We start from the raw sequence: 15281 nt of genomic DNA on the forward strand, positions 1-15281 counted from the left end.
AGGAACCTGGAATGCTATTGCAAAAGATACCCATCTGAGAATGCCCTCAAACAAAGCGCCGCCACACTGAACCGTTGTTTCCAGCCTAGGTGGTCCTATTCTAGATTGAAATCGCTACGGCGCCCTGCAGCCCCCAGAATTTAGAACCCTGTGTACCTGGAGCGCGCTGTAACGTGCGTCAATTGTCGCAAACCTTGTTCCTTGTATTTTCTTTGCCTGCCCGCCGCCCGCCGCGGCCCCAGCCTGTTCCTGTCCCGTCTCGGGGGACGGTATCCTAACCCACCTCAAAATTTCCGGCGGCCAGCCTCTCGATCTTTTCGACAACTCTCCGCTCCGTCCACACACCCAGTTCCGGCCTCTGGTCAACTTGTCCTTTCTTTACCTTCTTCTTCCGCTTCTTTCCCTCCCGACTCCTACTCCGTCTCCGGATTTTAGGCCAGTTCTAGCTTCCGCCCATCTCTTTTTTTAACCAGTCACCGAAACCGGACCAGCAACACCGACAAGATGGGATACATCGACGACGAGGTCAAGCGTCTCCAGGGCGTCATTGCCAACCTGGAGGGCAGAGTCCAGGCTCTCGAGACCAAGCAGTTTGGTCCCAGCTCCCAGAAGAAGACTGTCGAGGAGGTCCGCGCCATTCTGATCGGTCCTCCCGGTGCTGGTATGTTGATGTTGCTTTCGCAATGTTGGGAAACCCCAAACCAGTGACTGACCGCCGCATCTGCACACCACAGGCAAGGGAACACAAGCGCCCAGACTTAAGGAGAAGTTCAACTGCTGCCATCTTGTAAGCCAATTGGCCCCCGATCTACCCTACCAACCCGAGCCCGGTTCGCTGACCACAGCATCGTCCGGCGACAGGCCACCGGTGACATGCTCCGGTCCCAGGTTGCCAAGAAGACCCCCCTCGGCCAAGCGGCTAAGAAGATCATGGATGCCGGCGGTCTCGTCTCTGATGAGATTGTCATTGGCATGATCAAGGAGGAGCTCGACAACAACAAGGAGTGCAAGGGCGGGTATGTTTTTATGCCTCAAACGTGGCAGAGTTGTTCCCGAGACAGATCCTGACATGTGACACACTGCAGCTTCATCCTTGACGGTTTCCCCCGCACCGTCCCCCAGGCCGAGGGTCTCGACAAGATGCTCCGCGAGCGCAACCAGACCCTCCAGCACGCCGTCGAGCTCAAGATTGACGACGAGCTCCTCGTAGCGCGCATCACCGGCCGTCTGGTCCACCCCGCCTCGGGCCGCAGCTACCACGTCAAGTTCAACCCTCCCAAGAAGGAGATGACCGACGACATCACAGGCGAGCCATTGATCCAACGCTCTGACGACAACGCCGACGCTCTCAAGAAGCGCCTCGAGACCTACCACAAGCAGACCACCCCTGTGGTCAACTACTACCAGAAGACGGGCATCTGGAAGGCCATTGACGCCTCCCAGGAGCCCGGCCAGGTCTGGAAGAGCCTGCTCGCCATCTTTGACGGCGACAAGTCCAAGGCTAGCAAGGCTGGCAGCACCATCCTCAGCAAGCTCACCCACAGCTCTTAGACGGGCGATAGTGGGGCGGGTTCCGGGGATAGGAAGTGCGGTGGCAGTGGTGGTGGTAAGGAAGAAGAGGAAAACAACATGGAGAAACAGGATGCCTAGAAGTCAGCCGATTGTAAAGAAGAAAGCGAGCGGCTCGATTACTTGCTGTTTCTGAGCGGGTGCCACTAAAGTTCCCGTGTTTATATGAGGGAGCAGGTTTACTGCTTCTCTGCTGTTGGAGTTGAGTGATCCCAGTTGGAATCTGGGAGGGATAAAAAGAGGGGTGTGGTGGATTCGGTATATACCCGGATTGTTCAACAAACCAACCAGCATCATTTTTTTTCTCCTTTGCTCTTTACCATTGAACCTCCCTAGGTACCTACCTACCTATCCTCGAGATTCACACATAATCAAAACAAAATTTCAAAGCAGAAGCGAAGTAGCGAGCAAGAATGTGTAATGAAATGGAATAAGGGTGGAAAAAAGGGACAAAAAGCGTGGCCATGCTTACACACTGTATTATCACGACCATGTAGAAGAAGAAACCAAAAACCGTTATCAACTTTTCATTCGCTGCGATGGAAAACGTAAAGCGAGCCGAAAAACAAACCTACCCGGTACCCAAATCTTCACAATGGTCATGTCTAGCTAGTAGCCTGTCAAAGAGTCTGAACCAGATCGCCTCATGACCAGGTTTTGTCATGACAGTAACCTATGAGGAAGTATTCCATCTTCCCTGTGCATCTGTCGTCGACTTTCAACACAGCTTCCCTCGAACTTCTCGCGCCCAGTAGACGTAACAACGTGCCTCAATGGCTTGACCAAAAGTTGTCTACACAGATGCCATGATCGACGAGTATCACCCTCGCCTATATACCAAGGATGTGAATCTCTAATATAACTCCCATCCCACAAAATACTCCCTTCCACACAAACCCAGGTTAACCCCCTCCCCCCCAGCAAAAGGGCTCTCTACCAAAGTTAGCCCTACCAAACAAACAGTCTGCCATATAAAATCCCACCCCCTAGTCGAATCCTCCCAACCCAGCCTTCAAACCAAGTGCCTCAACCCCCAAAACCCAAGACCATATATACCAATCAAAAAAACCAAACACACTCCCGCCCTGGCCCTGTCCATCCTCTTCTTCCTCTCCCTCCTCTTCAGCACGTACAGCGACACTCTACGACAGAGTGGACACCTAAAGGTGATTTCCAGCCAGGGAAGGATACACTTCTCTGCGTTTATACAACCGTCAACCCACCGTTTAGACATACCATTCTTTGGTCAAAACTCACTGTGAAATATATGTCCACATTCAAGCTTAACCAACCCCCGAAGCTTAGCCTCAAAACATATAGCACACGGATCCCCTTTTTGTTGTCCCCGAGGGGCCCAGGGTCTGAATCGATTGCGTCTGTTATCAACGACGGGAGGGTCATCAGGTGTGCAATCAATATCGTATATTATCAGCAGGAGGTGAAAGAGTATAAAAGCGAAGAATAGCTTGACAAGTTCTCCATATTGGGGTGTGAATGGTTCGGGTGTGTTGTTGACAACGACGGGAGGGACATCAGCTGTGCAATAGGCCACGACTATTCTCACCAGGAGGTAGAGGGAGTATAAAAGGGATGAGTAGCTCGACAAGTTCTTCATTTTGGGGTGTTATGGTGGTTGTTGCTTGGTGGTGAGCTCGTGGCATGTACAGCGAGGAGATAAAGTCTTCTTGTGTGCAAGACGAACTTTCATGGTTGGTGGCTGAAGAGAGGCTTGATGATTTTGGCAGTTGGAAGCTCGCGGCAAAGATAGACTTTTTGAGGCTTTTCATTTGGGAAATAAATCTTCCACATACTCTTTTTTTTAAGCACACTTCTCCGGTTGACAGAACCTATTCTCTGTCAGTACACCCGCCCATCTACTACGTCGACCACTTCATCATCCATCACCACCCTTCACCCAACCCCAACCCCATATGACATCAAGCGCACGCAAAATGAGTTCACCCCCCACCTCCCCCCCCAATCTCACTTTCACAACCACCCTCACAACCATCCCCCTCGGATATGAAACCCGCCAAAAAATCTTCAACTTCCCCCTCCCTCCAGATTCAAGAAGATGTTTGATCTGTTTAGACAAAATCACACCCTCCCACTGGGACCGCGAAACCGTCATCAGCTGCGGGTGCTGGTTCCATGGTATGTCCCCTCACTCACAAGCACTCTCACAACCAACCACTAACACCTCTCTTACCAGAGGAATGCTTCAGTCGCGCGCTCGCCAGACAACAAGAACAAAAGACATGCCTTCACTGCCGCAAATTCATGAACCCCCTATGGATCCCCCACTGCCTTGTACCAAGCTATATCCGACAGACCCAATGTGTTCTCACCACACATGTCCAAGGCCGCCGTCACCCGACCATCACATTGACTTTTGCGGAAGAACCCGACGCCGACACTCCTCAACCGGGCCCCTCAGGAACGAATAGCGCAACAGAGGGGGATATCCCAAGTGCTGGGCAGGAGGAAAGCGAGAACTGATTCAATACTCAAGAGAAAGGACAAAGTCATGAAATGTTGAGTCTCCTCGGCTTAATATGGCTGAGCGAAGGCGGGCATCTAGGCCATGCAAAGAATAGGCGCTGAATGGCAATAAGAATCGAGTCGGTACAAATACCCAGCTAGATAATATCGTCAACTCGCATGGCCTCTAAAAACAAACCACGTGCCTCCGGTTTTGGTTCGACGATGCTTCGTGATTATCCTGGAGAGAAAAAGCAGAGGGGCTTTTACGACTCTCCATCTGAAGAAAACCCTGATATCGTCCACCAGATCCTTTCCCGTGAGGAAAAAGGTTTGTCGTGAGCAGCTGGTCACTTATCAAGGCCCCTCGCCTTGATAAACCTCTTAATATTATCCCTCACAACCAAATCCTCATACTGCTCATGGCAGTCATAAAACGAGATGATCTCTTGTGTGCAGTCAATCATCCCCTCAATATCAATATTGCTCTCCGCAAGCCAGTTTGTAAACCGCTGCATTTTGGCAATCTTGGGGTCAGTGGGGTTGGACCCGTCCCCGAGCTCTCTACCCCCCTGAGAGGAGAAGTTTCCCCCAGCGAAGGACCCTTGAGGAGTCAGGTTTGGCGTTCCCGGTCCGCTGTTGCCTCCCATCGCCGCGGCCCGGGCTTGTGATTGTGCTTGGGCATGTGCTAGAGCATTAGCCGCCATTACCAACCCTCCACTGTTCCCCGCGGCATTGGCCCCTCCAGCTGCGTTTTGGCGATTGTAACATGTTATCGCCAGCAAGATGGCTGTCAGCCCGATGATGTGCGGTGGGTATAGAAGGGGGAGGTCGGTCATGTAGTGGTCGTTGATGGCCTGCCATGCCGCTTGTGACTCCTCTGGCGTTAGATTGAATTCTCCTTGGAGTTGGGTCAGTGTGCGGTAGGGCTGGTGGACGATCAACTGGGAGCTCATCTCGGAGATGAGAAAGAACTCGCACTCGCCCAGTTTCGAGGTGTCTTGACCATGGAAGGTTTCTGGCCATAGACCTCTAGCTTCTTGGACGATGAGCCGGATGTGCTGTGGGCATTCCTCCATTTTGCAGGCGAGGTAAAGGGCGGTGGCTACGAGAAGGTAGGGGTTCGTACGGCGGATCTCGACGCGGGTGTAGAATCGTTTGAGGTAGACTTGAGCAGTTGCCAGTGCTTGTTGACGTACACCGAGGCGCTTGGCAAGACGGTTGAACTCTAATGGTTGGAGATGCTGTTAGCCACCCATGACATTGACGATGATCCAAGAAGAAGAAGAAGAAGGGCATACGTTGGTTTAAGTAGATATTAATGTGACGCAATTGCGGCAGAGGATACATGTGGACAAGATTCGGGTCCTCATCCTCAAGCTTCTGTCGCATCGCAGCCAGCTCCTCCTTGGTAAACTGCCAGTACCGCCGCTGGGTCGATTCCCAGTAATTGGCCGCCATGTTTGATGTTGTAAAAGAGCCATCTGCCCGCAGCTTCTGAGGCTTGTATCACCGAAAAACAAATAAGGCTGTCATTGGAAGTGTGGATCTCTGGGAAGCCGTTTGCTGGCAACAGATGATGGTGTAATTATTGTTCTTTTTAAGCAGGGGCTGCTGTATTGACAGGCCGCATCTTATCGCGTTGCCCGATCGCGCGAGGCTACCGACCATCAGCGGCCTGGCCGAGGCTGGCCAATGAGTGGACAGGGAATAGGATGACGCGCGTGGACCAGAGTGGGGTAAGAGTGACAAACAGCTTCTTGGCTTCCAGGTCACGAGGTACCTCTTAACAGTTTTCTTGGCCAGCGCGGGGATGTTGCGGGCAAGCAGCTTGTAAAAAGGAGGTCAAAGTACGTAACAACTGGTCTTGGCTGTTTAGAAGAAAGTTCTATTGAATATTGCGTTTTGTATATAAAGAGCCTCTGCTCAGCTGAGCGAGTTGATGGAAGGTACCTTGACTCAAATATAGATATCTGATATCTAGGTTGTTATCTCGTGCTCAATTCATTGGACACCTGCTTTCGGCCCGCCTTTTGGTTTCTGCCGCTGTCCACCCCTTGCGGATCCCGAACACCCCAAGATTTCCCGGCAACAACAGCCTCGAAGCTGTGAAAGAAGAGGGTCCCTCTATATTTTTCGATTCTTATCGCAACCGCCATGCAACAACCAGACAGTCGGAGCTGAACCTTCAAGCGTCGATCACTTTTTGGGCCGTTTCTCTCTGCTACGATGACCTGCCGTTAGCCTTGGCTCAAACACTGTCTCAACCCGTTGACATTTAAACGACTGTTGATCTATTTTTACCACTGGCCTTGGGTGCTGGGGAATTTCCCTCATACGTCATAAGCGCGACTCGAACTACCCGCTGTCATTGCTAGCTACCGCTCCTAAACCTTGCGCCTGATACTGCCATATACGATTCGATACGATCTCCCCCGCGATTGCGACTACTGCATGTCGAAACGCCCTCGTCGCAGCCGAAGAACCACATACGATGAGATAGTGGGGGTGCGGGAATGAAGGTTTCTGATGTTGTTTCGAAACTGGAGGTAGAGATGGCGGAGTCGCAGAACCAGCGCGACAAGCGCGTGGAGGACCTATGGCAGAAGCTCGATCCCGCTGGACACGGGGAGCTTGACTACAAGGGGCTGCAAAAGGGGTTACAGAGGATAGACCACCGTGAGAGCGCTTCCCCCCTGGTCTGGGGATTTTTGGTTCTTGCTTACACAGTTGGGTGTACAGCCATGAAAAACGCCGAGCATATGCTCAAGGAGATCATCAAGGCCGTGGACTCGAATGGGGATGGAAAGATTCAGTATGAAGGTGGGTTTCTACGCTGTCCCAGGACTTGGTGGAAATGAAGGAGGCTGAAATGATGCGCAACTAGAATTCCGAACTTTCGTCGAGACGGCGGAAAAGCAGCTTAGTCTGCTTTTCAAGGCTATCGATCGCGATCAGGACGGCCGGCTCGACAAGAAGGAGCTGCAGACGGCATTTCGGCGTGCCGGCCTGTCAGTGCCCTCGAGGAGGTTGGCCAACTTTTTTGACGAAATAGACATGAACAACGACGGGTTCATCAGTTTTGACGAGTGGAGGTACGTTATTTCCTATTGTTATTTACTTGGTCTTGTTGCTGTTGGCCCCCTTTTTTGCCGATTTCATGTGCCACCCTTGGACAAGACTGGGGCGACCCACCCACTGTGGATTTTGCTTTTTCATTGAGATTCTTCACTTCAATTCCCGATTGTCTCTTTGGCTTTTTTTTTTCCTTGGGCGGCTTCTTTAAAGTCAAGTAATTCTGTTTCTTGTTATTTTCTTCGTGGCGGCACACTGCTCAAAATTCTGTGGCTGGAGCTTGAGCTGGTGACATTCATCTGAAGAGCAACCTCTGGGCTTGGCAGAATTTGGTGGCAGGTGCCATTCATATTTACTACGTAAATGGCGGGGCACATGAATGGGGGCAACATGAGCTTGATCAAGGCCTCAATTCACTTCAGACGCTAACAACTTTTAAAGAGACTTTCTTCTGTTCATGCCCACCCACCACCACAACTCCCCGCTCGAGGCTGTTTTATCGTTTTACTCTTCGATCGTTACCGTCAATGCAGAGGGAGACTCGCTGGTTAGTGATGACACTTTAGAGGGTTTAGGTACGACGGGATTCCTCTTTCAAGCTCTCTTTGGTTCACTTTTGAGGATTGTCAACCCCGAGGGAACCACCATCAAGTACACACAGAGGCCTTCGCCAGAGACGACGGTCGTCGCCGAACCTGAAGTGCCTGCTTCACCACACGCCCCGCAACACTACCACAAACCGCAATCTCGCTCACAGTTAGAGTCGCAATTACACCACCAGAAACAACATCTAACCCCCGATCACGAGAACGAGCCAGGATCCGATATGGCTCTCTCATCCGCTGCAGTTGGCGTTCGCTACGGCGGCGCTGCCAGCTCGGCTCAGCAAATGATCATGCCGAGCACCACCAACCAGCCAATGCCATATTACGAGTCTTACGAGGACGGGCCCGAGGATATTTCTGTCATGGCCGAAGAGGTCTCAGAGGAGGTGCAAACGAAACTGACAGATTTACTACCTGAACCAGGTTACTTCCTCGCTGGCGCCGTCTCTGGTGGTGTCTCACGAACAGCTACCGCTCCTCTGGACCGCTTGAAGGTCTATCTCCTCGTGAACACAAAGAATGTCGATAATCCGGTACTCACCGCCGCCAAGAGCGGCCGGCCGTTTGCTGCCTTGCGAAATGCTGGTGGCCCGATCATCGACGCGATGGTAACCTTGTGGAAAACAGGTGGCTTCCGCACCTTCTTTGCAGGTGAGCAAATCTCATATTTCTTTCTGCTTGGACAACACGCTAACAAACTTGCAGGAAACGGTTTGAATGTTGTCAAAATCATGCCGGAGTCTGCCATTCGGGTAAGTAGCTGTCAAATTACCAAAGCTAAGCTCATCGAGTATTGACCATTTTGCAGTTTGGTTCGTATGAAGCGTCTAAGCGCTTCTTGGCAGCCTACGAAGGCCATGACGACCCGACTCAGATCAGCACCGTTTCCAAATTCGTTGCTGGTGGCATTGGCGGAATGACAGCCCAGTTCTGCGTCTACCCTGTCGATACTCTCAAGTTCAGGCTCCAATGCGAGACAGTTCAGGGCGGCTTGCAGGGCAATGCTCTGCTCTTCAAAACGGCCAAGACAATGTGGGCGGACGGCGGACTTCGCGCAGCGTACCGTGGCCTCGGGCTAGGTCTCATCGGCATGTTTCCGTACAGCGCCATCGATATCGGCACATTCGAGTTTTTGAAGAAGAAGTACATCAAGACCATGGCCAAATACTACGGAATTCATGAGGAGGACGCCAAGATCGGAAACGTCGCCACTGCTGTTCTTGGAGCGTCTTCCGGAGCCCTTGGCGCGACTATGGTGTACCCTCTGAACGTTCTTCGCACCCGATTGCAAACCCAGGGAACAGCCATGCACCCGCCGACTTACACAGGCATCGTCGACGTCGCCACGAGGACAGTCAAGAATGAAGGGGTTCGCGGATTGTACAAGGGCTTGACGCCCAACATCCTCAAGGTGGCCCCCGCGCTCAGCATCACTTGGGTGTGCTACGAAAACATGAAAAAGCTCTTGAAGCTTAATTAGTCGACAAGATCGACCACCAAAAAGTACATAAGGGGAAGTAGAGGGAAGTTAGGGAGGCATATCGAGTTGTTTATGGGGAAAACGAACGACATTTCAGCATCATCTTGGCGTCTGGATAGGAGAAGGATAATCTTGGGCTGATTGAGCTTTTTGCTGGCTACATTGCCACGGCGTTTGGGATGCTCTTTGCACCGGAGATACCACATTAGAGAGAAGGCGAAAGAAGGGGGAGCTTGTGAATGAAGATCATAGACGACGTTTGTCGACTGGTGAGATCAGAACCGCTCACGGCATCACAATAAAAGAGAATAATTGTCAACACGCCGGGCTGACGAGGCTCGTTCTTTGGAGTGTAGTGATTTTCGGCCAACTTCGTCACCTCATGTAGGCATTCGTAAGCTTGGGAGATTGATAACTACCCCTCCTTGAGTTCTCCAACTTGTCAATCTTGATTCACATTGGAGGTCGAGTGGCTTCCCCCGCACGAAGCGAGCCGTATGGTATCATTCATTGCCTTTGCAGCTTCCTGATTTGGACTCGAGGCTCAGTGGCCTCGACCGTGAAAATCCCGGCAAGGTCTCTAGCTGACGAAGCCATGAGCACCTCGGACTTGTGTTACCCCTCCTCTGCTGATAACAGCGCACAGATGGGCAATCTACACACCATATCGCTATCCAGGTGAGGTCACTGGTGAACATTTTGATGAGGCAGGATTCATTCCCTGTCAGTGAATTTTGACTACCTACACCATAACTCCTTCCCGGATCTATGCTCGTTCAACTTTTGCTGAATTTACCCTGTCAGTCGCTCAATTGTGTTGTTGCAACAGGTGAATGCTGTGAAGCAGTCGTCCAAAGAAGCTTTTTCCATCGCGTCAAAGCGCCTTGGCGATCAGGGGCCTTGTGTTAACAGCGCCGCCAAGTGTGTACCAAGTCATCGCCAACCATGCCGTTCTCAGACAACTTGTACTCGGCGGTGGATGATGAATCGGATTTTGAACCAATTGACGACATTCTGAGTCAACAGGGCCGTGAGCTGTCTCAATCGGCACATCGACCCCCTCAATTTGGCCATGCACGGGCCAGCACCGACGACGACGACGACGAGGGGCTCGATGCTGACGCCCTGTCACCTGTCGATGGTTACTTTGGGTCATCAAATGATACCTCATCCGACACGTCTGCTGTTGCGACATCATCCAACGTGCCGCATGTGCCGAATGTCTGGGTTGAGGACCCGAGCCTCACCACCGCGGCGAGCAAGGCACGGGAGGCCGAGTTGGAGAGACGAGTGTCAGGGGTTGCGAGGGAGGACTACTCGGTTGGGGGGCTGACGAGTTCTGGGTACAACTCGTCTGCGTATACTGGGTCCTCTCGAGCTCATGGATATAGTGGTTCGTTTTCGAGGCCGGGTACGTACGCCCAATCCTCGTCGCCATCATCATCATCTGCTGGACCATCGGTTCTGTCTACAAGATCATATACGCCATACCCACACAGAGCTGCGTACCAGGGTGAGAGTTCGAGACTGGTACCGCAAGACGCCCCGCCGGCTTATACACCTTCACCCACGTCGCCTCAGAGTTTGCAAGGTGGGCACGACGCTTCCAGGAATTACAGTACTTTCTCGGCACCGACTGGTACAATGGGACGCTTGGGGGAGACTCAGGGGCTCTTGGGCCATGAGCCTGAAAGCATGAGAGACTCTGGCAATGGTGGTTCTGGTGAAGACAGCCCCCGATGGAGGGAACGAATTGAAAACAGGATATCGTCATTTGACAGGAGTTATTGCAAGTTTGCGTTTCTTGCGGTGGGATTGGTCTTGCTGTCTACCGGGTTCCTCACCACTCTCATCAATAGCGTGAGAGACGAGGTCAGTGTTACGCGTCTTTTCATCTGAAGTGCTGTTTTGTCCGATGGAGGGTTGCGTAACGCTCTCTCCAATTGGCACATCCCCCCACCACTCATCATAAATACACGCTGCTGCCTGGTTCTTTTGCCCGAGATCTCACAGACTAACAAGCTTCCAGCGACCACACCTCCACCCACCACCCAAGATGACCTACCCCGATCTTGACAACAAACTCCCCTGGCAGGACGGCTCCTCCTGCGGGACGGACCGCATCACGCGTGATCCTGAGTCGTTTGACGTCTTGTTTTCGTCCGACAAGCCCCTGACCATCATCCAAAACAATTCCCACAACAACGACCACCACTCCTACAAACCCATCCAGATCCACGGTTCGGTTATTTTCCGACAGACTGACGCTGACCACCCTGACCCGAAGCTGGTGGTGGAAACAACAGTCAACAACGACCTCATCGCTGCTGCCATCACCTGGGAGGAGACCTCCCAAAAGCTGGTCGTCACCATTCCTAATGTTTTGCTTTCTGACGACACCAACGACCAAACCACACCATGGCCATGCATCCACCTAACCGCCACGGTTTGGACCCCCCCCTCCTCGTCGCTGTTGACCCTCTCAGTCAAAACAACTGTTTTGTCTATCCTTTTGGTTGATAACCTGTCTTTGAGCATCGCAGAGTCGACCAGCCTGTCCTCCACTGTTGGGTCTATTGTTTCTGATACTGCCGGCTCGGGGTCTCAGTCCCTAACCCTTTCCCCGTCATTCAAGTTCATCTCCCCCCTCATAGAAACCACCACCACCTCAGCCCCGATATCCGGCTCCTGGCCGCTGTACAACTACCTCTCCTTTGAGTCCACAGCAGGTAACATCAAAGTCACCATCCTCCCCCAGCCAGACCTCGACCCCTCACACCCCAAACCTGCCATCCTCAATGTGAAGTCCTCCTCCGGAACGGTGGAACTTACCGAGCCGATCGACGCCGCGAAGGAGGCGTATGAACTGGCACAGGTCCTGGCGGCAGAAGGGGCCGGTTACCTTCTTGCCGGGAAGGCAGAGAAGGTTATCCCAGTGAGGGATTACAGGGTTGATGTCCACACCACGTCTGGGAAAGTCAAGGCTAAACTTGCCGTGACGGACGGGGCGAGGTTCAGGAGTACCTCTGGGGGGATGGGTATTGATATTTTGCTGGTGCTGGATGGGGGGGTGTATAACCCCGAGGGAAGAAAGGTTGATTTGGAGACGTCGAGCACGAGTGGGAATGTTGGGGTTAGGGTCGGGGAGGTGATGTGGGTTGGGAGGGATAAGGAAAACAAGTTGGATGTGGTTCGGGGGAGGCACGGGAGCACCAGTGGGAATGTGAGGGTTAATTACCCGAAGAGTTGGGAGGGGGAGGTGAGTTTGGGGACTTTGAGTGGGAAGTTGAAGGTTGGGGGAGGGGTGAGGGTTGTAAGAGGGGGCGAGGGGGTGGCCGGGGGTGAGGAAGAATTTAGTTGCTAGGAAGGGGAGGGGGGGGGGAGTAAGGTTGAGGGGAGGAGTACGAGTGGTGATGTTTGGGTTTGGATTGGGGATTTGTGAAGGGGGGTGTGGGAGGGGATGATGAAAATACGAACGGTGATGAGCACATGAGATGGCGGTTAATGTTTGCAATTTTCTTTTGTTGTTGGGTATCCTGAGGGGCTAAAATACGAGATAATACAGTCGTCATTGCTTTGGCAATTCCTCGTTAAGATCCCTGAGGTAACGCAATCTTTTCTCTTCATCTCAAGGCTTCATTCACCACCGACAATGTCCAACCACAACCAAGAAGACAAACTACCTTAAGCAGGCAGCCCCTCGCCCACCGCAGAAACAGGTGCACAACCCCTGATACCAGTCCTGCCACCACCATAACCCCACCAGACAAAACCTGTCCCCTATGTGATGCTTGAGAAAGTCCTCATCCCAGCGTAAGGGAAGAGAGTTGATCCCAAGCCGGCGCCAGATCATGCATGGAACCCAGGCGCACGTTCAGGTCGGTTTCTTGTCGATCGTCTTGTGACAGCTAGCTTCGGGGAAGAATGTAAGATGGTAACCGAAAACGAGAGTGACTTTGGAGAAATGGAAGAATGTTGGGGTCCCTTCCCGGCATGGTGAAGTCTCGTAGGAGCTGGGAAAATGAACAAGGTGCTGCACATAATCTCAGGGTTGAGCGCAAAAGGTAAGGTACCTAGGTATGTTTGGGTGATGGGTGTCAGGTGGTATGTCAAGTTGTCGTCTGGCATCTACCGAATACCGCTGGATGGGAGGCAGGATCAGAAGAGAGGGTGTGCTATATAATGACTTAAATCAAACAATAAAGAAAGAAAAGAAAAGAAAAAAAAAGAAAAGAGAAGAAAGCAAACGCTGAAAGCCAAATATGCTGTGTGGTGGAGTGGTCAGGATTCGAAGAGCAGAGCGTAATACCGCTATACTACGCATGCCACGGATATGTGTGCCCAAATTTCGAATCAAATAGCGTGGTCTCGTCCTGGGTGCTGGCATTGGTCTGTGTTGAGTTTGGTGATGAGGTGGCGTCGTAGGTGGCGTTGCTCGACCAGAGTACTGTAAAGCCTAAAAGTGGTGGGGCCGCAAAATGGGGGGGTTCTTGTGGATTTCATCGGTTGGGATGTCTGTTACATTGGGGAGAGATACCTAATTCAACGAAGGAAAGAGTTTAGGTAGTAAACGGATACGCTGAATAGGGTATGTTATGTGGGGATTTTGATGAGAACTAGGCCAGGAAGGCGCGAATGAAAGAAGAGCTTCTCCAGGCTGCAATAAAAATTCCGTACGGAATCAGTGTGTGATTTGCCTTCAAAGTAGGGCAAACAAACCTAGTCAAAGAGGAAAAGAGTATGGAAAGTAGCGTTTGAAAGGATCCAGATGTTTGGCTTCACATACCTAAGGTACCTAACACCAAAGAACCAAACAGTAAGCGATGTTGTTTAATTTCTCAAAGCGAGGGCCATCTAGACCGGTAATTTCACCATTAGATGTGGGAATCCTATTTCCAAAACCAAGCGGTACTGGCACAATCTCTTCAATCGTCAAGATCCGGTGTTCTCAGCCATAACACCGCAGTTGTAGCACTTCCGAGCGAGCCTTTTGTCCCTCTGCCAGTCACATCGCTAAAGGACAACGTGTGGCTCTCAAACTGGGATAGTGCCGTGACGAACAGGGTCAGATAATTCATAATTAAATTTCACAACTGATCCCTAAAAGTAGATCGAGCACGATCGAGGTCAGAGGTTGCTGAAAAAGTCGACCACTAAGCAAAATTTCTCGGCGTTATTGTCGCCCCCCAGCGATGGAGGAGACACTGCATCCTCGAGAAGTAATACATATGTTGGGTCTTCAGTATCCTCTGGCAGGCTCTCATGTCGGGTGAGACGACTGCTGCACAATTTGAGAAAGGTCTGGGAAGGATGTCTATTCGAGACCGTCGGAGCTGGAGAGCGGTGTCTTAGGTTAGACAACGAGTGTAGAAGTAGGTGAGTGGGCAGGTGCATGACTGACCAATAAGCCAAGTTCCATGTGGCATCGCAAAGAGGTGAGGTGAGATATATGTACTCAGTAAAGAGGAGTGGTTGATATATTTATATGCTGATCAATATAAGCACAAATAATCATTCAGCGGTACTATGCGTAAAGACCCGGATCATCAAGATGCAAAATCGTGATCTTTAATACCTTCTGGTATACTTTATAATAAACAATGATGATCCTTTTCTAACAGGAATCCATAGCTCGGGAGAAATTCCGAGGGAGGGGGGGATATTTACATGGAAGTCTAGTACATCTGGCAGAGATTGGTATAGTCACAACAATAATGTCATCATTTGACGAACCTATCGTGTTGTCATCGCTGACTTTAAAACAGTTAACGCCTTGAACATAACCCACGTTATGATAAGAACTACAAGCCAAAGGTGATCAGCTCCTGACTAGAGGCCCACGAAAGAACCATGGGCTATCAAGTCATGGAAGATTCACCTTGTTCAGAGGTGTCATGATGTATCTTTGTTCTTGTTGACTGTGAGATGCCAAGACTCAGTTCTGGAAAAGGGGTCACTCCTGAATCCAGCCTTGGCATTATGACAACCATCCCTCCAGCAACCGCACTTCCATGCCAGAAATGATTATTTATGTGAATTCTGTGACTTTAAGTGTTTGGTCGTCAATAAAG

General features: G+C 51.3%; 5 protein-coding genes across 5 annotated transcripts; 3 read left to right on the plus strand and 2 right to left on the minus strand.

The window, feature by feature from the left end:
• Nucleotides 1-504: 504 nt before the first annotated feature.
• Nucleotides 505-2055, plus strand: ADK1 (adenylate kinase; the record flags this gene model as incomplete). The annotated part of the gene is made up of 4 exons (XM_062945650.1): nucleotides 505-661; nucleotides 735-787; nucleotides 862-1016; nucleotides 1086-2055. The coding sequence occupies 4 exons, from the start codon at nucleotides 505-507 to the stop codon at nucleotides 1549-1551; spliced, it is 831 nt and encodes a 276-aa protein (XP_062801660.1). The 3' UTR covers nucleotides 1552-2055.
• Nucleotides 2056-3009: 954 nt separating this feature from the next.
• Nucleotides 3010-6009, minus strand: SSN8 (RNA polymerase II holoenzyme cyclin-like subunit). Its single transcript, XM_062945651.1, has 3 exons — nucleotides 5352-6009; nucleotides 3381-5278; nucleotides 3010-3297 (listed from the first exon to the last, which is right to left on the minus strand). The coding sequence occupies exons 1-2, from the start codon at nucleotides 5509-5511 to the stop codon at nucleotides 4401-4403; spliced, it is 1038 nt and encodes a 345-aa protein (XP_062801661.1). The 5' UTR covers nucleotides 5512-6009; the 3' UTR covers nucleotides 3010-3297; nucleotides 3381-4400.
• QC764_305400 (uncharacterized protein) lies at nucleotides 5960-9533 on the plus strand. Its single transcript, XM_062945652.1, has 6 exons — nucleotides 5960-6729; nucleotides 6793-6873; nucleotides 6938-7145; nucleotides 7567-8381; nucleotides 8436-8482; nucleotides 8539-9533. The coding sequence occupies exons 1-6, from the start codon at nucleotides 6567-6569 to the stop codon at nucleotides 9208-9210; spliced, it is 1986 nt and encodes a 661-aa protein (XP_062801662.1). The 5' UTR covers nucleotides 5960-6566; the 3' UTR covers nucleotides 9211-9533.
• A 129-nt stretch (nucleotides 9534-9662) lies between these two features.
• Nucleotides 9663-12574, plus strand: QC764_305420 (uncharacterized protein; the record flags this gene model as incomplete). Its single annotated transcript, XM_062945653.1, has 2 exons — nucleotides 9663-11082; nucleotides 11240-12574. Exons 1-2 carry the CDS (start codon nucleotides 10156-10158, stop codon nucleotides 12572-12574), a joined length of 2262 nt encoding a protein of 753 aa, XP_062801663.1. The 5' UTR covers nucleotides 9663-10155.
• A 1763-nt stretch (nucleotides 12575-14337) lies between these two features.
• Nucleotides 14338-14604, minus strand: MSN5_3 (karyopherin; the record flags this gene model as incomplete). Its single annotated transcript, XM_062945654.1, has 1 exon — nucleotides 14338-14604. The coding sequence occupies one exon, from the start codon at nucleotides 14602-14604 to the stop codon at nucleotides 14338-14340; it is 267 nt and encodes an 88-aa protein (XP_062801664.1).
• Between the last annotated feature and the right edge of the window lie 677 nt (nucleotides 14605-15281).

This window comes from Podospora pseudoanserina, chromosome 3 (genome assembly GCF_035222485.1).
Source record: "Podospora pseudoanserina strain CBS 124.78 chromosome 3, whole genome shotgun sequence".
In the NCBI taxonomy this organism is placed as follows: domain Eukaryota; kingdom Fungi; phylum Ascomycota; class Sordariomycetes; order Sordariales; family Podosporaceae; genus Podospora; species Podospora pseudoanserina.

Bases quoted from the DNA above. Each gene is read 5' to 3' on its own strand.
- SSN8 (XM_062945651.1), bottom strand. From the start codon at position 5,511: ATGGCGGCCAATTACTGGGAATCGACCCAGCGGCGGTACTGGCAGTTT. The intron at 5,279-5,351 runs GTATGCCCTTCT...TCCAACCATTAG, and splicing joins TAATATCTACTTAAACCAAC to AGTTCAACCGTCTTGCCAAG.
- QC764_305400 (XM_062945652.1), top strand. From the start codon at position 6,567: ATGAAGGTTTCTGATGTTGTTTCGAAACTGGAGGTAGAGATGGCGGAG. The intron at 7,146-7,566 runs GTACGTTATTTC...CAACTTTTAAAG, and splicing joins ATCAGTTTTGACGAGTGGAG to AGACTTTCTTCTGTTCATGC. The intron at 8,483-8,538 runs GTAAGTAGCTGT...ACCATTTTGCAG, and splicing joins TGCCGGAGTCTGCCATTCGG to TTTGGTTCGTATGAAGCGTC.